Here is a 25,402-nt window from a genome sequence, read left to right on the forward strand (position 1 = left end):
GGTAGGCAAAATATATTTCGTTACAACCTATGCCATTGGTACTTATGTTACTAGCTTGAATCAATACAAAAATGAAGAAACGCCCAGAACTCTCTTGGTTTAAAGAGAGGAACGAACTTGGAACAAACGTTTAAAGAACTTACACAGGCGCAGCATTATGACAAGATTCTCTATACAGGTGCCTCCTAAGAAGAACAGGCCGTCAGCGTCGGTTGGACCGTCAGTACCTCAAATACAACAGGAGTATCATATCGAAACATACAACTTCATCATGATCTAAAGACTAGTATCAAGAACAACTAATTAAGTACTTCCCAAACACCCAACACAAAATACTCTGACACTCATCTTACTCATGGATATCTGATGTCTTCTGAAAATCGCCCTCGCTGCGCTGTGAACATTGTATTGCCTCCTTAACAGTCCAGTGCATATTACAAGAATGTGTCCACATATAATTCTGCATGAAGAATGCTGGAGGGTATTGGCAACTTATATTTTTGGCACATATTAGAAGATATAACTGCTGCTCCCACGCCATTTATTGATATTGAAGCATCTGTATATATTTTAGAGGAATTTGTATAGTTTGATAATAAGTTTTGCAGATTTTCATGTATTATAATACTATGGTTAGTAGTATGTTTGTCCAATGAATTTAAACTAGTTATTATTTTAGATACCCATGTCCATGCTGCAGCAAGTTCAAAACTAACACTAAAGCAAGGAGGTAAGGTGGTGTTAAGAGATGAGAGATCCATTTTGATTTGTTGGTAGAAAGGTTTGTGTAGACGTGGTTTATTGAAGAAAAATGTTGATAATCGATTAAGGTGATCATATTTGAAGGTGTGGTTGTTAGAATTTGCATTTGATTTAATTGCGTAGGTTAACTTTTAAGTACATTCTTCTGTAATATAGTGATGGTTCAGCTGCTTCTGAGATAGCTTTACTTCCCAAATTTTATATTGATTGATAATAATCTACTGTTCAAAACTCTAGCGCAGTTGAACGCCTCTTCATAATCGATAACTGAAAGAAACATAAAAACTACAAATTATATAATATTTCTTTTATTTAAATATCAAGCCAAAAAGGCATTACAATCTAAGTAATTACTACTAGCCAAAATGGAATGTATACGAAAATTACAAATGATATAATTGAAACAAAACCTATCCATAAGATTAAAAAAATATTCATTTCAACTAAACCATTCTCAAGACCGACTATTTAAGTTTATATCTAACAACTCTATGAACAATTTGTACACTTTCAGTTAAAGTTTTGTACAATCTAATTATTCGTTTCTAAAATAATCTATTAAGTGACGGAATGAGTTATAGTTTGTTCATGGCGAATTGGACCATTTTCTATAAAGTTTGGACCTATATAATAAGAATATTTGTATAAATCCGTAAATTACATGTATGTACAATGCGTGATAATTTGTAGAAATAAATTAATAATATAAATAAAATTTTATACAAAATAAATATATTCAACCTAACCTGGAAATTAACCAACTTAATTTCCAGTCTATATGTGACATACATTCACCACACTGTAGAATCTGTAAGTGTTTTATATCTAAATTATACGTAGACTTTCGTAGCAGGTATTTTGTAATGATCACTTGTTTTCCATATTCTAGTCTGGAATAACTGAGATGAATTATTTCTTCTTAATGTTTTGTCTGCAACTAAGTAGGCATTATCCGATAAGGCAACGGTCTAAGCCGTCTTCCACTAACTAAGGTTTGATAATATCTGCCACAGTTATGTCTTAGATATGTTAACACAAGTAACACAGGAATAAAGGAGGTAAACGACAACGGCCGCTAAATCTGCGATTTGGTGGATGCGTATACAAAAATTATCACGGCACATCCACCAAAATATAAGTTTAATTCTGGTAATTTTTCAGTGTTTTGTGGTGGGGGTAAAACGGCTGGTTGGATCTTGACATAATAAGGTGTCACGTGAGAGGGTTTAACGAATAGAATACGTTGTCAAAGAAAAATTAAACATGTCAAAGGGGCTTTAAACATGTATCTTTGCTACTATGGGACCAAGCGTGACGTCCGAGGTATCATATGACAAGATTTAGCGAACAGAATACAATGACAAAGAAAAATAAAACATGGCAGTATGCCATAAAGACCATAAGCCTATATAACCTAAAGGCATTAACGTACAGATAGGTATGAGGTGTCATATGCGGATTTAACAATTAGAATACGATAGCAAAAAAAATTATACATGGTGACATACCAAAAGGGCTTTAGATACGTAACAGTCTTGACTTGTGGGTATCATATTACAAGATTTAGCGAATACATATAATAAAATGACATATAAGAAAAATTAAATATGGGAATATGCCATAGAGACCTTAAGCTTATATCACCTATACCTCCGCGAGCAAAATCGTTTGAACAGGAGGTAAAGCCATGGCCATGAACCTTCGTCTGTCAAGTCTTCTTCTTCTCGTCTAACAGCGTTTCGTGTCCTTCTTTTCCTCGACTTATGTAATATGTCAGCTTCTTCTTAATGGGGGTTAAACACTTAGGGGTGGGGCTAAGCAACATTATTAGGGATGGGGCTTACATAATAATATTTTTTTAAAGCATCATAGGCATCACCAAATCGGAGATTTTGCGGCCATTCTCTTGTACCCGCAATCACAAGTATGTTATATAAGGAATTCTGGGCTTGAAATCCAACAATACTTATTATTTAGCTTTAATTATATAAAATCTTAAGAAGTCACATTGTGATGAAACACGTCATATATAGGTAAATATAATGGAAACTTTTCAAAAAAAGAAAAAATTTTAATCATTTTTAACATTCTCAATAAAATAAATAAGACTAGGTTTTTGGACGGAATGGAAAAAGTGTTAGAAACTAAAAAAAAGTAAACACGTTAAGCTGTTTTAATAATGCCTAAAATAGGTTAGTACCCATCCAAGATTATAGAGATTATTTAGATAAAGAGTTATTTTAATTCTTCTATTTTACATGTTCTAGTTTATTGTTTGTTTTCAAACGCTGTTTCAAAACACGGCAACGAAAAGTTTAATTATACTCTTGGAGTTATATACAGTTCAATAACAGTTTCTCCAGCTATTCAACATTTATATAACATACAGCAAACACCAATTATGGTGATTTACTCGAAATGGGGTATTTTCGTTCGGAGATCGGAAAAACTTTAAATTATGTGAAGGGGGAATTCTTCGAATGGGTAATACAATTTCAAAGGACACAGTATTCTTCATAAATGTATGGCGAGAAAGTAGTAACGCATTAAGAAAACATATAAAGGGCATATGTTAAGGCAATCTGCGGTTAGGATTAAGGATACCTTAGTGTGACATTCGTACAACGGAAAAAAAAGATGGAAAATGTGGCACAAATCTAAGGAGAAAGAAGCTAAAAGGATAGGAAAATCTTCAATTGAGGTGAACGCGCTAACAGAGGATGGAGTAAGTTGGCGGCAGTCTTATGCTTCAGAGAGAGTTTCAGGAAAGAAGTCAGTAAGTCACGAAGCAAAGAACAGATGTGTCTCAAACTCTGGACTTGAATGTTCAAATTAGGCATATTATTTTGAATCTGTTCAGAAACTTACAACATCTAAGTTGTAAGGTTTGTTGAAAAGCGATAAAATACTTTTATTTTTTACTAAAGATACATACTGTTAAAATGTCTTTAATTTGAAGATCGTCCTTTAGGTCGAATAATTTTTATAAGGGTAATAAATATTTAGAGTGATTAAAAAACTATTTAACACCACAATTTCATTAACTTTTCGCATCGTATAGACTATATTCTTATTATACGAAGAATACTATAGAAATTGGCCCAAGTGATGTTTATAAATACATAAATATTGCGACACAATGAATTAAAATTAATAAAATAAGTACATACAACTATAGCTACCATACAAAATATCACAATCAAAAATGTTAAACAAAAAGGATGGAAAATTTCACAACAGAATATCAACGTGCATCACTTTTAGATAAGGAGGAGGAATGTAACAGGGTCGATTTTCTACATTCAGTCTACCTATTTGGAAAGTTTGGTTTTTATATTAAAAAATGTAATTATTGGCAAAAAAATACATCTTCAAACTAAATATTGGGCCACACCCGAAAATTTATTTTTGCAAGTTGCATCGAGTAGATTATAACAGCGCCTAGCTTTCGATTCCCTTTTTGGACTCATTTTAAGAATTTGGTGTTTCTAGGCCCTAACCTCCTGAGGTTATTTAATATATTGTTTATAAATTTAATGTTTTTATAATAATAAAAACTCTTATAAAAGAGTGTCCCTTCGTTTTACACTTAAACGATTTGACGGCGTTTATTGGACAATGCTCACCTTGTCCATATAAATTTTGACAGTCTATCATCTGTGTTTGTGGTCATTGAACGTCACATAGTTTTTTTGATCACCGCTTTGTATTAAAGTTTGCAATATTAGGATGTTCACGAGCTGTGATTATAAGTGTGAGTTCAGAAGGCATTACTAAAGGCTGCAACCAAATTTAAAGCCTGAAAAGACAAACAAAAAACAGAAGTGGATGACTTCAGAAATTCTAGCATTAATGGAAGAGGAAAGAAAAGCCAAAGGGAGAAATGAGCCAAATAACAAGAACTACAAAGTAGAATTAAAGTAGAGATAAAAAAGGCCAAGGAAAAGTAGTTAACAGATCAATGCATAGAAATAGAAGAGTATGACAGAAAATACGACAGCTTTAATATGCATAAAAAAATAAAAGAACTAACAAATACCAAAAAGCGAGCACACTATGGGAAACTCAAAGACAATAATGGTAAACTCATTGCAAACATCAGATGATAGAATAATACAAGAAGAACCACAGGAACAAACAGGAACGAAAATAATAATGTGCGAATTAGACAAGCAATTAGAAATGGAAAAGACCGCAAAATCAGTAGGCCCAGATCAGATATCCACTGAGCTAATTAAATGCATTGACGAAGAAACACTGCATATACTTTTAGATCTATTCAACAAGTAGATACAACAGAACAATTTCCCTAATAAGCCACACACTTAAGATATTTCTCAAAATAATACATGGAAGACTATACAAAAAAATAGAAGAAGATATAGATGACACCCAGTTTGGATTCAGAGGAGGACTAAGAACAAGAGAGGCTCTGTTCCCTTTTTCGCGCAAAGACGACTAGATATGAACCAGGATCTCTATGTCTGCTTTATGGATTATCAAAAGGCTTTTGATAGAGTACATCAGAAACTCGTAAAACTGTTAAAAGAAAAAAATGTGGATAGCTGAGATATACGGGTTGTCAATCTGTACTGGAATCAAAAAACAAAGGTTAGAATCAAAAATGTCGATACAGAAACTATAGAAATCAAAAGAGGTGTTAGACAGGATTGCGTGCTGTCCCTCATTTTTATTCAATCTGTACAGCGAAGCTATTTTTAAGGAAGCAATATCAGATGAACAACAGGGTACGTCAATAAACGGAAAAATCTTGAACAACATAAGATTCGCAGACGACACCGCTGTTTTTGCAGACAGTCTAGAAGCACTGCAACGCTTAGTAAATAGATTACATCAAGTCAGTATAAAATATGGACTACAAATGAACGTTAAGAAAACCAAGTGCATGATTATTTCTAAGCAATATACAGTAGAACGGCTAGATATCGAGGGAAAACAAGTAGAAAGAGTGAATAACTACAAATATCTGGAAACCTAGGTAAATGAAAACAATGACCAAGGTAGAGAAATAAGGACACGCATTTATAAAAATAAAAACAATGTTTGTTAATCGAGACCTTCCTCTGGAGCTGAAGATAAGAGCCTTAAGATGCTACGTGGACTTTGTTGTATGGAATGGAAAGCTGGACACTAAAAGTGGATCATATAAAGCCTATATTGACTCTGACGTTACAAGCACAAAACTTTCTTTTAAGCAGTGGGAACATTCCTCTTGTGTGTGTTTAATTGTTTGCCCTTTGCAGTCCATTATGATTAAGAGGCAAACTTGCCCAATTTGTGTAATCGATATACACATAGACTTTTTACATGTGGATGTGATTTATTGTGCACCAAGTTTGGCGTGGTAAATTAAAGTCAAGAGAACTTTCAGTAATGCAGGACATGTTGATGGATTTGACTTCAAAGTATTAATGTCCTAAATGTACAACCGTAGTTTACATTTTTCTTCTGTCGTACCTGACTGCCTTATATGTAGCGCATTCCAACTAAACTTTATAAATTTTCTGACAGTTTGTTACTATATTCCTATTTCACATTTGCTGCGTGTTTTAGTTGAGAAAATATTCGCAGAGAAAGCAAAGAAACACGTTTTTCACTTTTATATTATAGTTATTAACTCTCTCTCTTCTTCCCCTTCGCATCTCTTCGTTGTTATTATATTTATCCACAAACAGTACTTCTCAGTAATCGGTAAGTAATTATCTATCTTTGCAAAATTTATTTTCTTTAACAGTCGTCCATGCTTCGAAGGTTGATGTGCGTATTTTGATAATAGTGATGTATATTTTTGATTAGCTACTTTAAGTACCAAGCGTAACATTTGTTATTTTTTTAGAATATAACTGAAAACCATATTTCCAAACAAATTCTTAATATAAAAACCAAACAATAACTACATTTATACCATAAGTTGTGTAGAATAATAAGTTTTAATTTAAAACAAAACACTCTACCAATTTCAAAATTGATAAACAAGTTATACGTATTTGATATAGACAAACATTTTACCTACTATTCTCTAAACATTTACTCTAACGTAGGTACTTTTAGCTCAAAAAACCTCGATATTTATAAAAATATTACCAATTTTCAAACATTTATAAAAGTTTCTATGACGGCGACTAGTTTAATGCATATTTACACTTTTGCCCGCCTGTACATTCAACCAATATGGGCTTAATACTAAGATCGTATTACGTACATAGAATATAAGTACTAACTCAAAGATTTAAAGCACAATTGCCAAGTTATACAAAAAACACAAATGCAAAATGTTTCAAACGATTTTGCACTGGGAAAAATTTCTACAAAGACTCTATACAAGATCTTATAAAAATATTTTACTATCATTTTCTCCTACAACTTCCAATACACAACATTAATTATTTTTCTTACACCACATTCTTATAATTATCATCCATATGCGTAAATAATTTGACTGGAACTCTAAAATAATATAGAAAGGTATAATCATTACTTTTACAAAAGTTGAAAAATCAATCAGTGACTGCTAAGAGCCTATGAAGGGCCTTTATCTTTTCTTACTGTTTCTAGGCTCTATTTTGTACATGTGTCAATAGTTAACAACAGAGGCACACATGACAACACAATTATGGTCGTCCCAGCAACTAGTATATGTGAACAAAAAAATAGTTTCTACCTGTATATTGCTTCATATGCGGCAACATTTCATATCCACAGCTGTAATATTGTATTTTTCATTATATACTATTTCAGTAACTTGTCTACTGTGCTTTTTAAAGTTTTATTTAGAAAACCTTTAAAAAAGGTATATAAATATTATTATATATCTTTTATAAAGGATTTTTAAATAAGACTTTTGTGGTTCATTGTGTATAGCCAACTACAGAAATTTCTTTTTTCTTGAGGATAATGTGCTTTTGTGAGCTGAAATTCCCCCACATAGGTTTTAATACTGAACCCGAATCCGTCATCGGTTTAGGTTCTGGCTGAACTAATCCGCGGATTTTGACGTATAATTCTGGGTTCGATTTGATTACAATGTTGCGAAATAGAAAAGAACATTTATAAAATTATATTTTTGGGTTATTATTCCTATTTACAATAACACTTTACCTGTACCTTTTACAACTGTAGCGGTTATAAATACTCCATTGTTTGATGATTAATGTTCATAATTTCTCATCGTCAAACATGATCTCTACTATTTAGAATAAGATATTACAATGTACGGTTGCGCAAGTGACTAATGACGTGCAGTGACAGTTGTAGGAAAAATCCTATATATAAAATATATAAATATTATGTTCAGTAGATAATTCACAGACTAATCGATTGTATGTTTTAACAAACATAAGAACTGTTATATGATTAAGGGGCACCAACGGCTTTTGTATATTTGTATTTTGAAACTGTAGTTTATGACAAGATTATAAAACTAATATGCGAATATGTTCTTGCTGGTTGCATAAAAAAAATTAATTAAAACCGAATGGTAAGATGAATCGTTGATTATTAACATGACATCCGTCATTGCTATCAATATAGAATATAATTTGAATGGCAAGCATATAGATATTGCGCTACAGATATTCGTAACTTATGCATAAGAGATATACAGTAAGGACCGTGGACTTTTTACTCTTTTATAGCTCACTAATATCTGACGGGATTTAATACAAAATTGTAATCTATTATCTTTGTCTCCCACACTGGAAAACGAAGACGAAATAGATACCATATACTTTTAAACAGAGATTTATTTTACATATTTTAATTTTAACGGTAATGTACATGAAATAATTTGAAGCTCAATAACAATGATAGGTGTAATATCAGTTTTACATTTTTTAGTCACCTTATTTATTATCATATTATTTTAGATGACACAAGTCTGGATGGACGGGACCATAGCCATAGACAGGTATTGTCTATGGGACGGGACATTCGGTTAATAGCCAGTTTGTACTGAAATCGGACAGCTGACATTGGAATTAAAGGTTAGGTATTTGAAGACGTTCCTATTATAAAGGGTGTTCGACAGGGGTATGTGCTTTCTCTGCTTTTGATTAATTTATATGCAGTTTCGAAGAAACTGTGGAAAATAGAACAGAAGATATAATTGCCAACAGAATAGTGATCTACAACTTAAGATATACTGATCACCCGGTTTTGTTGACAACGGATAAATATGATTTACAGATACTTTTATCAGCGGTAACTGTCCATAGCAAACAATTGGGTTTGAAAGTTAACACAAAGCAAATCAAATGGAGAGTCATCAGCAAAAAGAAAAATATAGCGAACAATTTAACTTATATCAGGATAGATCGAGAAACTGTGGAGAGAGTACAATTAAACAAATATTTGGGCTGTTGGGTGAATGACAAGTGTAACTTATCTAAGGAAATCAAAATCAGAATAGAGCAAGCCAGAACATCATTTAAAAAGATGCAAAAGGTATTAACCAACAGAGCGCTAAGAATCCCCTTAAGAATACAGTTATGGCGTTGCTATGTCTTCAGCATTCTTATATATGAAATGAAAAGATGGACTCTCACTGCAACAATGTATAAAAGAATTCAGACTTTCCAGATGTTAAATGTATCGTGGATGTACAAAATGACGAATAAAGCAGTTTTACTAAATAACGTCTAAATAGAGATAGAAGAGAGGTTCTGAATACCATAAAAAGAACAAAATTGGAGAGTACTTTTCCCACGTGATGAGAAATTTTAAATATGAATAACTGCATGTAATTGTACAGGGAAAAAAAAGGTAAACGTGGTCATGGACGACGAAGAACCTCTACTAGTGGTATGGAATTAGCACCACGATACTATTTAGGTCGGCTGCGGACAAAGAAAAAGTTCATGTGACTGATCACCAATGTTCATGGAGTCGCTTGAAGGCACTTAAAGAAGGTGTGCAGCTCACCACTGACCAATTATTATTGTTGTTTAATATTTGTTTTTGCGTAAGGCTGACATTCCTAAATAAAGTATTTCAGCAAAATGTAGAATGTAGCCAAAGACAGCGACATTAAGTGGCGATCTTGCCTTCCAAATAAACAAAAGAACTTAAACGGATCTGAAAAATACTTCGTGAACGAGTTTTGTTTGTACTTATATGTGTTGTCATCTATATTGTTAATTTTATTTACAGACAAACTATTCTTGATGACGTGTCCGAGAAAAGATCCCCGGTCTGAACTGTAAGTTACGAATTATAAAACATTATAAAATAATTTAAATATAATCGGGATTTTGGAAAATCCATCAACATTCAAGGTAAAGATATTTTAAAATTTTAAAACATGTTAATTCCATGACAAAATATAGTTATATATTCTGATAAAATCAGAAGTATACCATAAAAACTACAGTTCAATAATAATCAATATTTGCAAGCATCAAGAAAACAATGAAAAGTTAAAATGGAGTAATACAAAAATAATTAAGATACATGCAGTCGACCAAAAGCAGGTTAACGATTTTCATTGCTGGCATTTGTAAACACATTGTCCCATACATCAGCAATAATAGCATAATCTCAAATAAAAAATTACTATTAGGAATTTTCGATAAAATAATAAATTACAACGATCTGCTGTACAATGCTTTAAATTTATTTTGAAAGATAGTGGGCACCAGCTAGGAAGAATCAATGCCGCACATCTTTAGTATTTCCGAAAGTGACAGAGCAGCTGTATATATGTGATATAAACTGTCCTGTTCTCATCGGTGTCAACAGCGATCAGGTCACTACAGAAAGTTTTGTGGGAAATTAGTTATTACCAGGTGAATTTGAAAACTTAATTTTGAATCCCTGTATATAAAATGTGGATCATTGTTTACGTTCTCCCGATTAGCCGATTACGATTTCGGCTCCCGAAGCTCCCTATCTCCCTCGTGTAAAATTTAAACTTTTTGATGCCTAAATGGATATAAGCTATTCCTTTTTAACAACACAAGCCAACAAGCCTGAAAAAGACAAAGTATGCTTTTTATTAGGTTTTCGGTGCGCCACGAATTTGAGATCAAAATTACCGAATAGGCTCTGGTTTCGGAGATATCCTCATCTAAAAGTGCAAAAATAGCGGTTTTTGGCATGGGCATATAATAGACTGAGCGATAGAATACAGGCTGGTTCCTCCAGTGCAATAGAGATAACTAACGCAAAGCAGTCCCTGCAGCTCTCTCTAATGGGCCAGGTTTATCGACCATGTGACCTAAATGACCAGTCAGAAGGTCGCGTGGTCAATAAACCCAGCCAATTAAAAAGAGATGCAGGAAGTGCTGTTAGTTTTCTCTGTCGCACTGGGGGGAATAGGCCTGTATTACGGCGCTCAGTCTAGAGCTAAGAAACCAGAGCTAATTTTACAATTTGGAATTCAGATTCGGATCTGTGTAGAAAAAAACCTTCTCAAAAGTATCTTATGATCTCTGGTTCCGAATATTGGTCAAATTTTGTCGTAATGTGTAATTTATAAATTGTATTTTTTTGAAAATGAATCTGTCTCGACGTAGACTTGTGCTTGAAAAATCACAAAAAGAGAATTTGTTCTTTTTGGACGATTTTAAGAGTAAAATGGCTCCCTTTTTTAAATATCAGTTTCCAGTAATCTTTGTTCAAACCGTAGTATAGTTTTTTATCAGGGTGGCATCGATCTGGAAATATCACTGCATATGCTCTAGCTGCAGCACTGGCATTAACATTATATGGAACTAAAACTTCTAATATATTAACGTATTCTTGATTAGAATAATAACTTGCACTAATAATGACAGAAGTTGTCAGAAATAATAATAAATTCTTAACATCACTGTTGAAATATAAGCCAGCCATTTGTTTTAAGTTTACTACGTTATTAATAAAGTTTAAAGACTTTATCAATAACTTGGAAACAACGACAAAACGCAACATTTTTAGTCTTACGATTTAATTTGTCTTAGTCCGCCTATTCACATTCGGAAGTGACACAACTTTCCTACCAGCTTTTGGTCTATTAAGTCTGAAAATATTAGAGAATATTCAAAATTTGGTGCGTTACAAGATGCATTTACTCCATGTTCATTTATTGGACTTCCAACCCGGTATACGTAGATGAAAACGTGGTTTTAAATTATGTATGTCATATATTCATACCTACGCCCCCTTTAACTCAAGTTCATCGTTTATTTCACCGTTCAAATATACAACTTTCGAATTACATAGGTTTTGCAAGATTTATGCCTCAGGCATAATATCTGAGTTGCATACACGAAAGAATATTAAATCGAACACTAAAATAAACAGATTCTTATCCACCGGGTAATAACCAAATCTAATTTAACAAACTTAGCAATTTTTAAGACTTTAATGATGATGATCTCAACTATCCAGATAAATAATGAAACTTAGTATTGTTGCTAATTGTTTACCAGCTCAAGGTCTACCCTTACTTACTGCCCTTTATTCGTAGAGTATGTAAAATAACCTACAAAAATGTTAAAAATATCGTAAAATCATATGTTCAAATAGTTATAGCTTATTGTCATTTCAATTCATACAAAAAGTCGGGCAAGTTTTGAATATTTATAAAAGTCGTAAATATGCTGTGTATCTGTAATATTATTTTTAAACATTAATTTTACATTTAACCATAAATAACATACGTCTATGTTATAACTATTTCAAATGTATTTATTTATTTTTAATTATCTACCTTAGTTAAGTTTAAATAAGTACTTGTAACATAAAAATTACTTGAAGAGGAATAAAAAATTGTCGAATAAGTTAAAACAATAAATAAAATGTAACTGGATAAATAATATAACAATTTCGCACAGTTGAAAAAATAAACAAATATGGACCATCAATAAGTATCAACTACAAAAATAATAAAAAGAGTAATTGAGTAAAACCTGACAAATTAAAATTGGTATTTTATACATAATACAGAATCAATAAAAAATATATTGAAAACTGAATTTATATAATTTAGTATAACTTCAGTTGTCACTGACATTAAAAGATTCAGGTGCCAAGTGAGAAATATAGTAATTAAATACCGAAACTGTGAAAACGTATACAGAGTTGGGATAAAGTATGGAACCAAGTACCCATGAATCAAGGAACCATGAGAATTTGCATGCAAGTAGAATGGCATAAAACTCATCTGATGCTATATTTTTGTACTATTCTACTTCCGGTTTCACTGGAAATACTCTCAACTTATTTAATTATTATTATTTAAATATTAAATGGAATACAATATGTATTTTTGCAGATTTTAAAAGAACTTGTTATTCCTAATTGACCAAGTTTGGTAAAAAATTTGTTAAATCTGAAAATAAATCACTTTACAGTTTAAAAAATTGGTAAATCTGTTTACTAAGACCAAAGAGAATAATAATTTAAAAAAATCACTTCAAACGTTCAAAAAACTCGTAGTTCACATCCTCACAGTTTGTAGGCATACTAATTTATTTTTTTTTTATATTAAAACAATGTAGTAAGAAACAAACAAGTGCTATCGGTACTACGGTGATCGGTTAAGGTGATCATGTTGGAACTCATGAAGAAGTTTATAATATTTTTAATGAGTGACATCCTAAAAGAAATCCCATATCACGTTCGACGGTTCAACTCACCTCAACCTTCCTCAACAAATTTGGCACTAAACCATCGTGTAAGTCGACGATACGTAAGGAAAATATTGAAAATTGAAAAGTATCATCCGTAAATTGGTTAAAAAAATTATTCTAAGACGATGATTTTGACCGACTGATATGAGTGTTGCGAGCTACCGATGGACTTTTGGACATTCGAACATTTTGAAGCTAATATAGTGTTTTTCAATTAGGCAACTTGACTTGTGTCAAGTTCACTTCAACGGAATAACCAGTTAAGACAAAATTTTTGATTTGAATAAAGAGTATCGTCCCACTATTATCGACACCTGAGGATTCATAGAGTGGTCTGCCCGTTGTTCAGATCGTAACCCGTTAGATTTTTTCTTTGAGAATATCATCACGTGTTTACATGAGACGACCAACATGCTTGTAGGATTTGAGACAAAGAATTATTTATGAATGTTGATGAATAGTACGTGTAGCTGTCTGGAAAAGAGTGACTCACGAATTTATTACTAGACTTACATCTTGTCAGGGTATGAACTTCGATCATTTTGCACATTTGATAGGAGTTTTTTTAATTCTTATTATCATTGGTCTTATTAAATAAATTTACCTATTCTGTAACTGTAAAGTGATAATTTTTCATTTTAACAAAATTTTTCTACCAATCCTAATAATTATGTATGAATTAGGAATAACAACTTCAAAAATATACAGGGTGTCCCATTTAAATTAAATTAGTTAACGAAGTATTTGCGGTGAAACCAGAAGTAGAACAGTTATAATAAAAAATATGGCATCAGATGCGTTACATATCACTGTACTTGCAAGCAAAGGTTCGTGAATATCGTGATTTTTCATTTTAAAGATATTTACTTGGTTCTATACTTTATCCCAATTTTGTATAGAGCAGTCGAAAACAAATCTAATTATAGTAGTATATGACATAAAATAATGCAGATTTGGATTTTAGCCAGTTTCACAGACTAACATATACATATAACCTAAATTATTATTTACAATTTTAATATAAAATAAAAATTTTAATAAAAATTGTTTATACACAACTTTTATATGGACAACGACAATGACATAAAAGTCACAAACTGATGTTAACGATTTGCAAAATGGCTAAAATTTCAACTATCATTATTTCAATGTAAAATCATCCATAACTTACTTTAATTACGATTTTCTCGGTGGCTCTATACAATAGTCTAAGATACCACCACAAAATCACTACATTCATAACGTAGTTAATCAATTTTACATGTTTACGTACATTTAAAACTAGGAGAATACATTGATAATAGGTTGCCAGTCAAACAGTGGCGGCAAATAATTTTATTTAAATTAATCGTAATTAATTTTTAAACAAAAATTTCGTCTATTTTTGTTTAAATAAAATACGCTGTTTATGACGTATGTGCATGTTTTTTATATCAAAATAAAGATAATTTTGTTAATATGGTGATATAAGGTTGTCGGAGAGAAAATAGTTGCAAATTAGGGTTGCCAGTTGGTAAAAACTCAGGATATCAAAGATGCAGTAAAAGAGGGCTGGCGCGCAACGCCACTGGTTTAACATAGAGAGTAGCAGTTATGTGATGTATTTTATACATATAATTAAAAATACACTTTTTCATTTTTCTAAAATGCAAACTTTACTTTAATTAACGTAATAACATTATAACGAACTTCAAAACTTGGTCAGGATAATCTGACTATCGCCATCCTTGTCAAATCAGTGGCTTTGCCGGCTAGCTCTCTTTTACTTTATCTTTGATACCTTGCGTTTTAGCCGCTGGTAACCCTAATTTGCGACCATTTTTTCTCAGGCAACCTAACATCATCAGATTAAAAAAATTAGCTTTAATTTTATATAAAAAAGATGCATATACGCAATGAGTAGTATTGCGTAAATGCATCTTTTATATATTTTATTTAATAAATATATGAAAAAAATTAATTTTGTATTTAAAAATTAATTAATATCAATTGAATTAAATATCTGGGGCCATTTTTTGACTGGCAACCTATTGTCAATGTATTTTTCTATTCTTAAATGTATGTAAACATGTGAGTTTGATTAACAACGTATGAAAGTAGTGATTTTACAGTGGGATCTCGTACTATAATTTAACATTGGATAAAATATGTGGCTTTAATTTTATGATAGATATCATAGGTTTCTTAAAATAGTTTTGTCTCGGACAACACCTTTTAAAACATAGGTGTCCGTACCCTGTGCGTTCGAAGAGTTCAAAATTTACATATTTTTATACTACACTTACAGAAGGTACACCAAAGAACTGTAAGTACAATAATAGTTGATAAGATTGTGAATAAAATATCACAGAACGTAGCTAATAAAAAAAAACAGTAAGGAGCAATGAGCAAATAAATTATTCAAGAACCATCAGAAATCAACTATAAAACTTGGAGAGAGAATTAATATATGTTAAATGCAGAATTCAACTGCCAACTGTATTTTAATCTATTCTCAACCTCGTTTTTTGTAGCGGTTCTCGAGCCTTATTTTGCCAACAAATCTGCTCGTTTATTTCCATGCACCCCTTCATGACCCGGCACCCAAATTAAAGACACTTCATTATCTTTTGCCAGGTTGTTGAGATTTTTGCAGGTATGTACTGTATTATAATCTAGTAAAATCATTATTTTGTAGAACGCAGTAATCTGTGTGACAACGCACGAAAAGTGATACCTTGTAAAGGGGCCATAAGTGGCATATGAATGATAAAGGAGCTTGTATTGTACACAAAAAAATAAGTGTTTATAAATACTCTGTTATACATAATTATTTCAGCAGCATCGCACCTTTTTTAATACGAATAACAAATAACGTCAGTGACAATTGAAGTAATCCTAGACATTAAAATTAAAATCGACCCATTTAAAGAAAAAAGGTTAAGGTAAAATATACTTTAAGTTTGATTTCTGACTTAACCTCATTTATACAAACTACTTCATATATCGAGGAAAGTTATATTTAAGTGTTTTAGTGATGAATAAAATATGAAATATGTAAAAAAAGTTCCCCAAGTCGATTAAGGTACGTTCATAACGGAGACCATCGCATCGTATCCTCGACTAGATCATAGGACTGGCAGTGAACGCTCGCATTTAAAATAATGCATTTATTTTACCTGGCGATCGATAACATGGTACGACGGTCGAATCGAGGGTCGGCGCCTCGTTGTGAGCGCCTACTTAGAAGTCACAGTTGGATATTTTTTTAACGTAGTGCCTTATGATATAATAAAAAGGCCACAGAGATAGTACTGCGCTTCAATATAATATAGTGTTACCATCGTTATGATCGTAATTCATGTTTTATGCAAACTGGAGTCTTTTACATATTTTTTAAAATACCTTGATGTTTATCAGAAGTCGTCGTCAAAAATCTTTTAGCTACCCATTCACTACATATGAATAAATTTGTAAAATATCACAAACCAACAGTAGATCACACTCTATGATAAACATTATGTATATGAAAGGAGTATTATCAATTGTTATGGTATGGTACCGGAATTTGGCACAAGTTCGATATTATTCTCAATTTTTTTTTGTATTACGAAATTATACCGCTTATCGCTAAACGACAGAATATGTGCCTAAACAAAGACGGGGAATAGCTGACAGGAAATTGTAAGTTTGATAAATAACAATTCAAGTGTTATTATAACTGATTTTCGAATTTCTTAAGTTCAATCCATTTTCATTACTTGACTTATATTTTTTTTCAACAGGAGTTGTTATAAAGGTAATAAAGATATTACCTTACTGTTCGATTTTTTACGGTAAGACCTTATTTATAAGCTAAGCAAGCAGGAATATTTTATAACCTCTAAATGGACATTCAATTTGTATAAATATGAACGTCGAAGATTATGCAACAATCCAGTGAACTAACTAAGTGGGAGGTCTATTCTTCATGAGAGAAAATACTATTTTACAATTTGCTTATTTATTTATAAGTTTATTTATAGTTTAACTAGAATTTTTAATATTCAATGGACCAAACGTGTCATTAATGTATTTGCGACAACTTTGGAGTACTATAACAAATGGAAACCAAAACATGTAATAGTTGAGTTGTATTCGATTCATACCAACTATATAAACTGGTTAAACAGTAAAATATTTAGAAGGCCAAGGCACATAATTATCATAATTAATGGATTCGACTGTTACTTAATAGAAGTTCAGTATTTTATTGTTAAACAATTGTTTATTGTTAAAACTTTTATTTTCAAGAATTCCACAAAATTTATTTTGTTACAGCTGTTTCGACAGAATGCCTTTCTCAAGTGACGTATTTTTACTATGTGTCTATACTTTATAGTCTGTAACTGAATAAGTTGAGGAGATGAGATATACTTTAAAGATAGCTTTATTTTTAATATAGAGAATAAGAAATTGGTCAATAAACGAATGATTATTATCTAGAAGGTGAAGTGCGTACGTATAATCTATTTTTTATTATTTAAAGCCCTTTTGTGTTCTGCTATACGTTTGTTAAAGGTTCTACCAGTTTGACCGATGTAGGTTTTTGGGCAGTCACCTATTACTCAGGATAGATCAATCTCTTACTATTACTCAACATCGCAGTTTTACGTCAGATGGTTTATAATACACAATTTGAGTATAGTTTATGAGTAAATGTATTTTTTCTAGTGTTCTTTGAACGGAAAAAACTATATGGATTGAAACTTTTAAAAAATTACCATTTCTATGTGACTTACTGCGATATACTAAAGAGGATTAGCATCGATACACTGGATCTACTTTCTATTAAAGAGTAAATAAGAATATTTAGGATATATAATCTTCTTTGTGTGTCATGCTTGTTTTCGAGCGTTAGCTATCATCATATTAACCTTTAAGTGTTAGTGGTAGCTATATTTACCACTGTTGGTAAAGGTTATTTTTCTAACCCATAGCAATGAGTACTAGACCGTAAGCATATACAGTACTGTTGCACAGGATCTTTAATGAAATTAAACACCACATGACTCGCACATGCCTGCACCAACCCGTGGGTCGTTAAGCGGTAAAGATAGCTACCAGGTACTTTATTTATGTTATCGTTATAGTAATTTAATCTAATTTTTCATTAGTTTATTCATTGAAATATAGGATAATAAAAAGTTTACTGGTGTAAAATATAGCGTGAAAAACATTTCGCCATAATAAAGAGGGAGTATTATTGATTTCTAAAAGTTATCAATCTATTCAACATTGCCAATATATCTAACCTAATTTGTTTACGTACTTCACAATTATTTTCCATCAATACAAAAATAGAGAAATTGCATCTTGAAGAATATTAGGGTGCCTTCTAGTATTTCATATGAAAATAAGATATCTTTTTTAAGTTTTTAAGCGAAAATACGAAAATACGATGGCAATCACTTCTCACTGCAGAACAACTGAAAGAGTTTGTAAATAAAGACGTGGATGATACTCATAATAATCCAGCATTGGATCAAATTTAAGCAAAAATATTGCTTCTAGTTTAAGCTCAAATATCGCTTTACCATCAAAAAAACATGAATATCATCAGCAAACTCATTCAGCTTTGGATTTCCCAGATAGCGGTGACGAAGATTCTGACGATTCAGTTTTAGATCCAGATTATTCCGCCGAAACGATTTGTACTACTAAGAAAAAAAAATGTAGGGTTAGAGCCAGAAGTAAATAAAACAAGAACCATGTGGATATTTCATCTTCCAAAAAATCGGATTGCAAGTAGTCTAAAAAGACAGATACAAAACAAAAGACACCTACCATAGATGTGCTAACTGTAGTTCAAATAAGAAACAGAAGAGGACCATTCCTATTTGTCGGAAATGTGACGTAGCATTATACAAAGAATGTTTTTCTATATAATATCAGAAATGAAGTTTGAAGTAATTTGTTTTCTTTTCGCAAATTTTGTTTTAGTGTGTAGATGTAGTGGTAGAGATATTTATCAGTGATTTGTATGTACTGGTAAATGCGAAGATTTCGGTTTTTTATCTCAGGTAAGTAATTAACTTCTATTTCATTTCACAATTTTCGAAAATATTCGCCTTAAAAAGACAAAATAAGTTCTGCGCCTTAAAGGGTTAAAAAGCTGCTGAAATGCAGCCGATAGCTGCTTATACGTAGATGGTAATACGGTCGGTAATCACCAGCTAAACATAGCAAAGCGGAGCAAACGTAGCACTTTAATACTTATAGAAACGTGTTTAGCGAGAGACTTCTATTGCATAATACAATGCCCCAATGAATGAATATTTTACGTGCCAGCTCATTTCTAGTCGAGATTCCCTAGGACATGTAATGCGAAAGCAAAAAGCTTTTACGTTGGCTATTATAAGTTGATGATGGACGGATAAAAGGCGTACAATGTTTTGGCAAAATACTAATACTTTATTAAAGCCTTTAAAATCTCAAAAAGATAATCAAAATCCCTGTTTGGATCAATTGTTTCAAATTTTAAAAGTAAAATCTTGTTTAGAGGACGACAAACGAAGAACGTGTATTCATCGTAAAGATATCAGTGGCTTGTTCCAAAGTTTCCATCGTTGAATAAAAATTTTATTACCCATTATGAAAAATAAAACGGAAAGTATATCTTTAAGTTTGTCTTTTCACTGGTAAACATTTTATGTTTAGTAAATATGAAGTAATTCAGAGAAAAGGTTCAGAAATCAAACTTGATTGAAAAATGTGATAAATATACTTGTCAAAAAATCAAATATTCACCGTATCGTTTGAATTATATACTATACGAGATTTTGGAACTAAAATTACAAACTTACAAACTAAAATCACATTCACGCTTTCATATTCAGACTACGTTTTCAGTTTTGTTTAAGGTAAATGCTACCTGTGTTGCGATAGTAATATTATCCTCTGATTCACTATCTGACGACCTGCCTAAACTGTCACTGGGCCTTTTGTTCGACAGATTAGACAGGCGACGCACCCGTTCCGGGTTAGATTCTAGTGTTGATGATTTGCTCGAAGGCGAGACTGAATAATCCGATGTGTTGCCTTCATCTGAAGCATTAGGTTCTCGTTGGAAATGGACCAGACTGGCTTTAAAACGGTTTGATCGCCTTCCTGGGTAAATAGGCCTCCTCGCAAGACTATAAACATAAAAAAATGTTATTAAGTGCACAAATTCGAACAAATGGTTTCATAGTGATGTGTTTTTCAGCATGCAACTAAATAGCGGAAAAATATAAACTACAATTGTACAAAAAATAAATAAACATAGAAACAATAAAATAACACTATACTAAAAAAAAAAAAATTATAAAATTATTTATTATTATTATTATAAAATTCAATAAGCTATAGAGGGGACATAACCATTTGCAGGTGTAGGCCTCTAACAGGACCGCATTTAGGATTATCTTTTCGTTTGGTAAGAAGTATTATCTTGTAAAATACGAAATCTATATTTAAATTTTGCAAAATGTTAGACAAAGAACCTGATTGTTTTTAGTTCATATCCGACAATAGGAACTATTTATACAGGACGAAAACAAACCAAGAAATTATTTTTTATCTCAAAAACAGCCAACAAATTTTACATACAGGGTTTTTCAAAAAATATAAGTTTAATTTATAATTTTTGTTACAGTGGTTTGTACGATTTCAAAAAGTTTAAATATTGCCAAACGGTTAGTTTTTTGGAATAAACATACAAAGTGATTAATAATTCGTTTGAGTTCGGCGTAAATATATGGTTTTCTATTTTGTTCCTTTTCATGGAAAAAGTGTATCAGTTTAATCAGTTTAATGGTTCAGTTGTAGTTTAAGTGAGATTCCAGAAGGTGAGGAACAAGAATCGTTGTTTCCATCCCCGTTTTGTTTCTCCATGGTTGTCATCCCAAGCTTTTTGGCAGTTTGGAGATGAATTTGTTCGTGTTCAGAGATTTTCCATCCAGTTCTACCCCCAGAAATTTTAATAGATCCAGTTCCCGACCCCAAACATTATGCAGAGTGAAATTTAGTGAAATTTAAGGTAACTTTTTGTGTTAAATTTTAAAGTCAAGATGGACATTTTTTTTTAAATAATAATTGCTTTCATTATTTAAAAAGATAATTTTTTATTTGCAATAATTTTTTATTTGCCACAGTTTATAGCCCAGTAATATTTGTAAGTTTTGTAGCATCTCACGAGTTTGTAAAAGGATAATAACATGTAAGTTTTCTTTGTTATTTTTGGTATAAATCTCTGTAACTATTAATATAGTGTTTTTGTGCCATCTGTATTTTTGTAACTGTTTGTGGTGAGACACGATAAATGTTTTATTTATTTCTCTGAACCATTTTGTCTTTTTATTTTAGAGAAGTCTCCTAAAGTTCATTCGTTTACCAAATTCCCATCAGTAAACATGAGCACGTGTTGATATTCGCCGTCTCATTCGTCAAGAGGCTATTAAATATAATTTATTACCTTAAGCGAGACAGATTCTCATGTTACAGATCCCAACTTGCAAGCATTTTAAATTCAAATTGTATCGTGTTGATTTTTAAGTTAATATATTGTGTTATATTTATGTTATAGTTATTGTTAAGTTATTTACTGGTCGTGTTATTTCTTAGAGTTTAGTTTAATTGTGATATAATGATTAAATTTCAAGAAATTCTCACACTAACAGTTTCAAAAGTAAATATTTTTAAAAATCATATGATACATATGTCGTACATCAGTACGACCCTGTTTGGCTTACACGTGGTTCTATTGACGATTGGGAATTTGTAAAATGAATAGGGTTTAACCATTTTTGTATTTTTAATAAATATTTCAATAGTTACAACTAGTTGTTGTAATCGTTATAATTCGGCACCTCGAAGCGGCGTCCATTTTAAATTGCTAGAGGTCCTCTCTGTTGTTTTTTTGTCCGTTTGTTCAAAGAGACTTATGTAGTGTTTCATTGACCCCTTTGTTTCATTTTTTGTAGTTGCCCCAATCCAACCCCCTTGCCATTCAACTTATCTACGACCCAGCTCTCCAAACAAACCCTGAGTGCCGTTCGCACAGTTTCGTTTATTTTGCTTGCCCTATCTCCACCCCCAGTAGTTTCTGTCCCCAGTTTTCAAACCCCCTATAATTATACCCTATGTGGTAGGCAAAATATTTAGTTACAATATTTGCTCAGATAAGTTCTATGGGTTTTAACTCACAGTGATACTGAGGAAGTTTCAATACCAGTTTATTCTGGGTTTTTGCTATTTTATCAATTACGTATTTATCATAAAAAATTTTATGGTCTTTTAAGATTGAAAGTAGCTGTACTTTAACCATATGTTGATCAAATTTTATATTTTTGTAACGGAGCCAATTCTGGATATTGCTATCTTTAGATGCACAGGTATTTTCTCTATTTTACGAGAATGGTAAGGTGCGTTGTCAAGAACAATAATGGTGGAACAATAATACTCTTCTTATATTGGTTTTCACCATAATTTTCACCAATTTTCAAAAGATTGACCTGTCACTGGATCTGGGTCTGACCATCTCTTTATGGTAATCAAAAGACTTATTCGACTCTAATGCTCAGAGGGCATTTGGATGAGACCCATCTCGCTGCTAATGTGACAAATAATAAGTCTTTTACCTTTTCCTAAAAATTTAATGTATTTGTAAGTTTTGAGATTTGAAATATGTAGAATGTAATAAATTACTTAAACGGTTTTTTAATCCCGTTGTTAATCCATCCAAAAAAGCTTGTTTAGGTGATTTGACTGTAGTGTCTACCCATATTTTAGATTTTGTATGCCCAGCGTTCAACCATGTCTCATTTGGATAATAAGTTTTGGGCTTCTCTTCTCTATAAGTCGTTATCTGTTGAAGATATTCTCGTCGCCACACCACAATGTTGTATCTGTCTAATAAAAGTGCGTTTCTTCCCCTACATTGATATTGAAAATTATTTTTTTTAGTATTCGATAAAATGTGGTGTTCGTCAAATTTGTTAAATCAGGATCATCGTTCACCTCCCTTAAAACCATATCCACGATGAGTATTTCGTTTGTCATGAAAAAATTTCCTTAATCAGCGTAAATACACTTCGATCAGAAACTCGAACTTTACTTACCACTAGCCTGTGATTTTCTATTGTTTCATATTTAAATACATTTCAAATTATTTCTTTCACTTCAGCGCTAAGAGGACTGACTTCTTGTAGTTCGTTTTCGAGAAGGGCTCCATGTATTTTCAACTAATTCATCAGCAGAATCAGTGGACGACATTTTTGTTATTAACAACAGTAATCACGTATCTGCATCGCTTATTAAAATTTAGTATAAGTACTTGAAAAATCTAATATTTCATAACTTTTCTTATAGAAAATTTCCAAGAACAAAACGGTAGGTAAATTATTATTTATACCTAATTTTGTACAGACTCTAATATAAAACTATTCATCTTTGGCACCATCTTAGGGCATGCTGAGAAGATTAAATTTGTCAAATAATTGATCAAAAAGATAAACTGGAGCAACTATTTAAATTCAACATTGTTGTCAAATAGTATTTAGACGGATCTAAAATGGCAACTGACTTTTTGTGAGTACATTCTTTAAAGGGTCTGAAGCTCCAAACAGAAATAGCGGTATACTTTTTCTACTAGATTCGCAATATTTTGTACTATACTAAAAAGTTAAATTTATATAAATGTGTTTGTAGAGAGAAGTAACACTGGCTTGTGCAACTGTGAACTGCACTTTTCGTTGTTTTGAATGTAGTATATATTCATTAGCATTAGTTCATTAGCACATAGCCATATTCATTTTACAAATTTTACAATATTGGTGTCTTCAATCTAGTTCCAATCTAGTTTAACTGTTATTCATATGTTTACATAGCTGAGAGCCCACATGCTATTTTGGTTTATGTAGATAAGGATGACTTTTTTGGTTTGGGTGCCCCAGACAGATTTTTGATTATCTCGTTCCTTGTATTCATTGATGTTTCCAAAGTGTATACTTGCTTTTGCTAATCCAAAAAGTTTTAAATCCCATGAATGACGTGTCTGTCAAATTTTTCCAACTATTCTTTGATTCGTCTTCTATAGGCGCTAAAGGCATTACTGAACGCTGGTACAGGAAATTAATTTCTGTATTCTGCGGTTCCTAGGTTAATTTGAGGCCCACAATCGTCGCTTTTTAGAAGAATAATCATTTTAAGGCAACGTAAAAAAGCTGTATCCTGTTTTCCTGATAAAGCAACATTTTATTTGGAACCGTTAATAAACAAAATACACGCTTTTGTTAACATCCACATTGATTTCAAGAAGGTTATACACCAGTGCCACAAAAAGTTAATGATTGGAATGGGATTGTTGGAATCGTATAGTTGGCATATATTTTTTCGATAGTACTTTTAATGCAGATCTTTACTTAGACTTTTAACGTTTTGACCTTATCCCAGAGTTAGCAGTTAAGTTCCCTAATGAAGACTATCCGGATGTACCGTCTAGTAACATCTGGTTTCAACAAGACGGTGCTCCGCCTAACTTTAAGAAGAATGTGTGGAGTTATCTTCAAAAGAGATTTCCAAATCGATGTACAGGTAGAAGGGTCACCTAGTTCTCCGGATTTAACCCAATAAGACTTTTGGTTGTGTGTTTATTTAAAATGCAAAGTATATAAGTAAATATGCCAAACAACATCGAAGAGTTGAAACAACTCATTAGAGAAGAAATTTTAAATATACATTTTGTGAAATTACTGTTAATTAATTTTTTATGTTTTTCAGGCTTGGAATAGCAATTACGCAGGGAATTATAAAAGTTATCAAATCCATCAGAACTAAGGAAGATTCGTAATCAGAATTGAAAAATCTTACTACTGCCTAATAAGACAAGTATTGTAAATATTATTTAAAACATTGTGTTTCTTGATTTAAAATAAAAAAATGAAATGGTCAAACTAAATAGTGACAAGTGTCAGCAAAAAAGTAATGTGGTACCATGTGTTTGTCTGCAG

At 31.8% G+C, this 25,402-nt stretch overlaps 1 protein-coding gene across 3 annotated transcripts in view; it reads right to left on the minus strand.

The window, feature by feature from the left end:
• Nucleotides 1-1,064: 1,064 nt before the first annotated feature.
• wnd (Mitogen-activated protein kinase kinase kinase 13 wallenda) overlaps nucleotides 1,065-25,402 on the minus strand; it is a 184,941-nt gene continuing 160,603 nt past the window's right edge. For all 3 annotated transcript variants that reach the window (XM_072540992.1, XM_072540991.1, XM_072540993.1), the window contains one exon: nucleotides 1,065-20,548. In XM_072540992.1, the coding sequence (XP_072397093.1) occupies nucleotides 20,248-20,548 (301 nt within the window). In that variant the 3' untranslated portion in view covers nucleotides 1,065-20,247. The remainder of the gene's footprint in view (nucleotides 20,549-25,402) is intronic.

The sequence above is a fragment of the Diabrotica undecimpunctata genome, chromosome 8, assembly GCF_040954645.1.
Source record: "Diabrotica undecimpunctata isolate CICGRU chromosome 8, icDiaUnde3, whole genome shotgun sequence".
Taxonomy (NCBI): domain Eukaryota; kingdom Metazoa; phylum Arthropoda; class Insecta; order Coleoptera; family Chrysomelidae; genus Diabrotica; species Diabrotica undecimpunctata.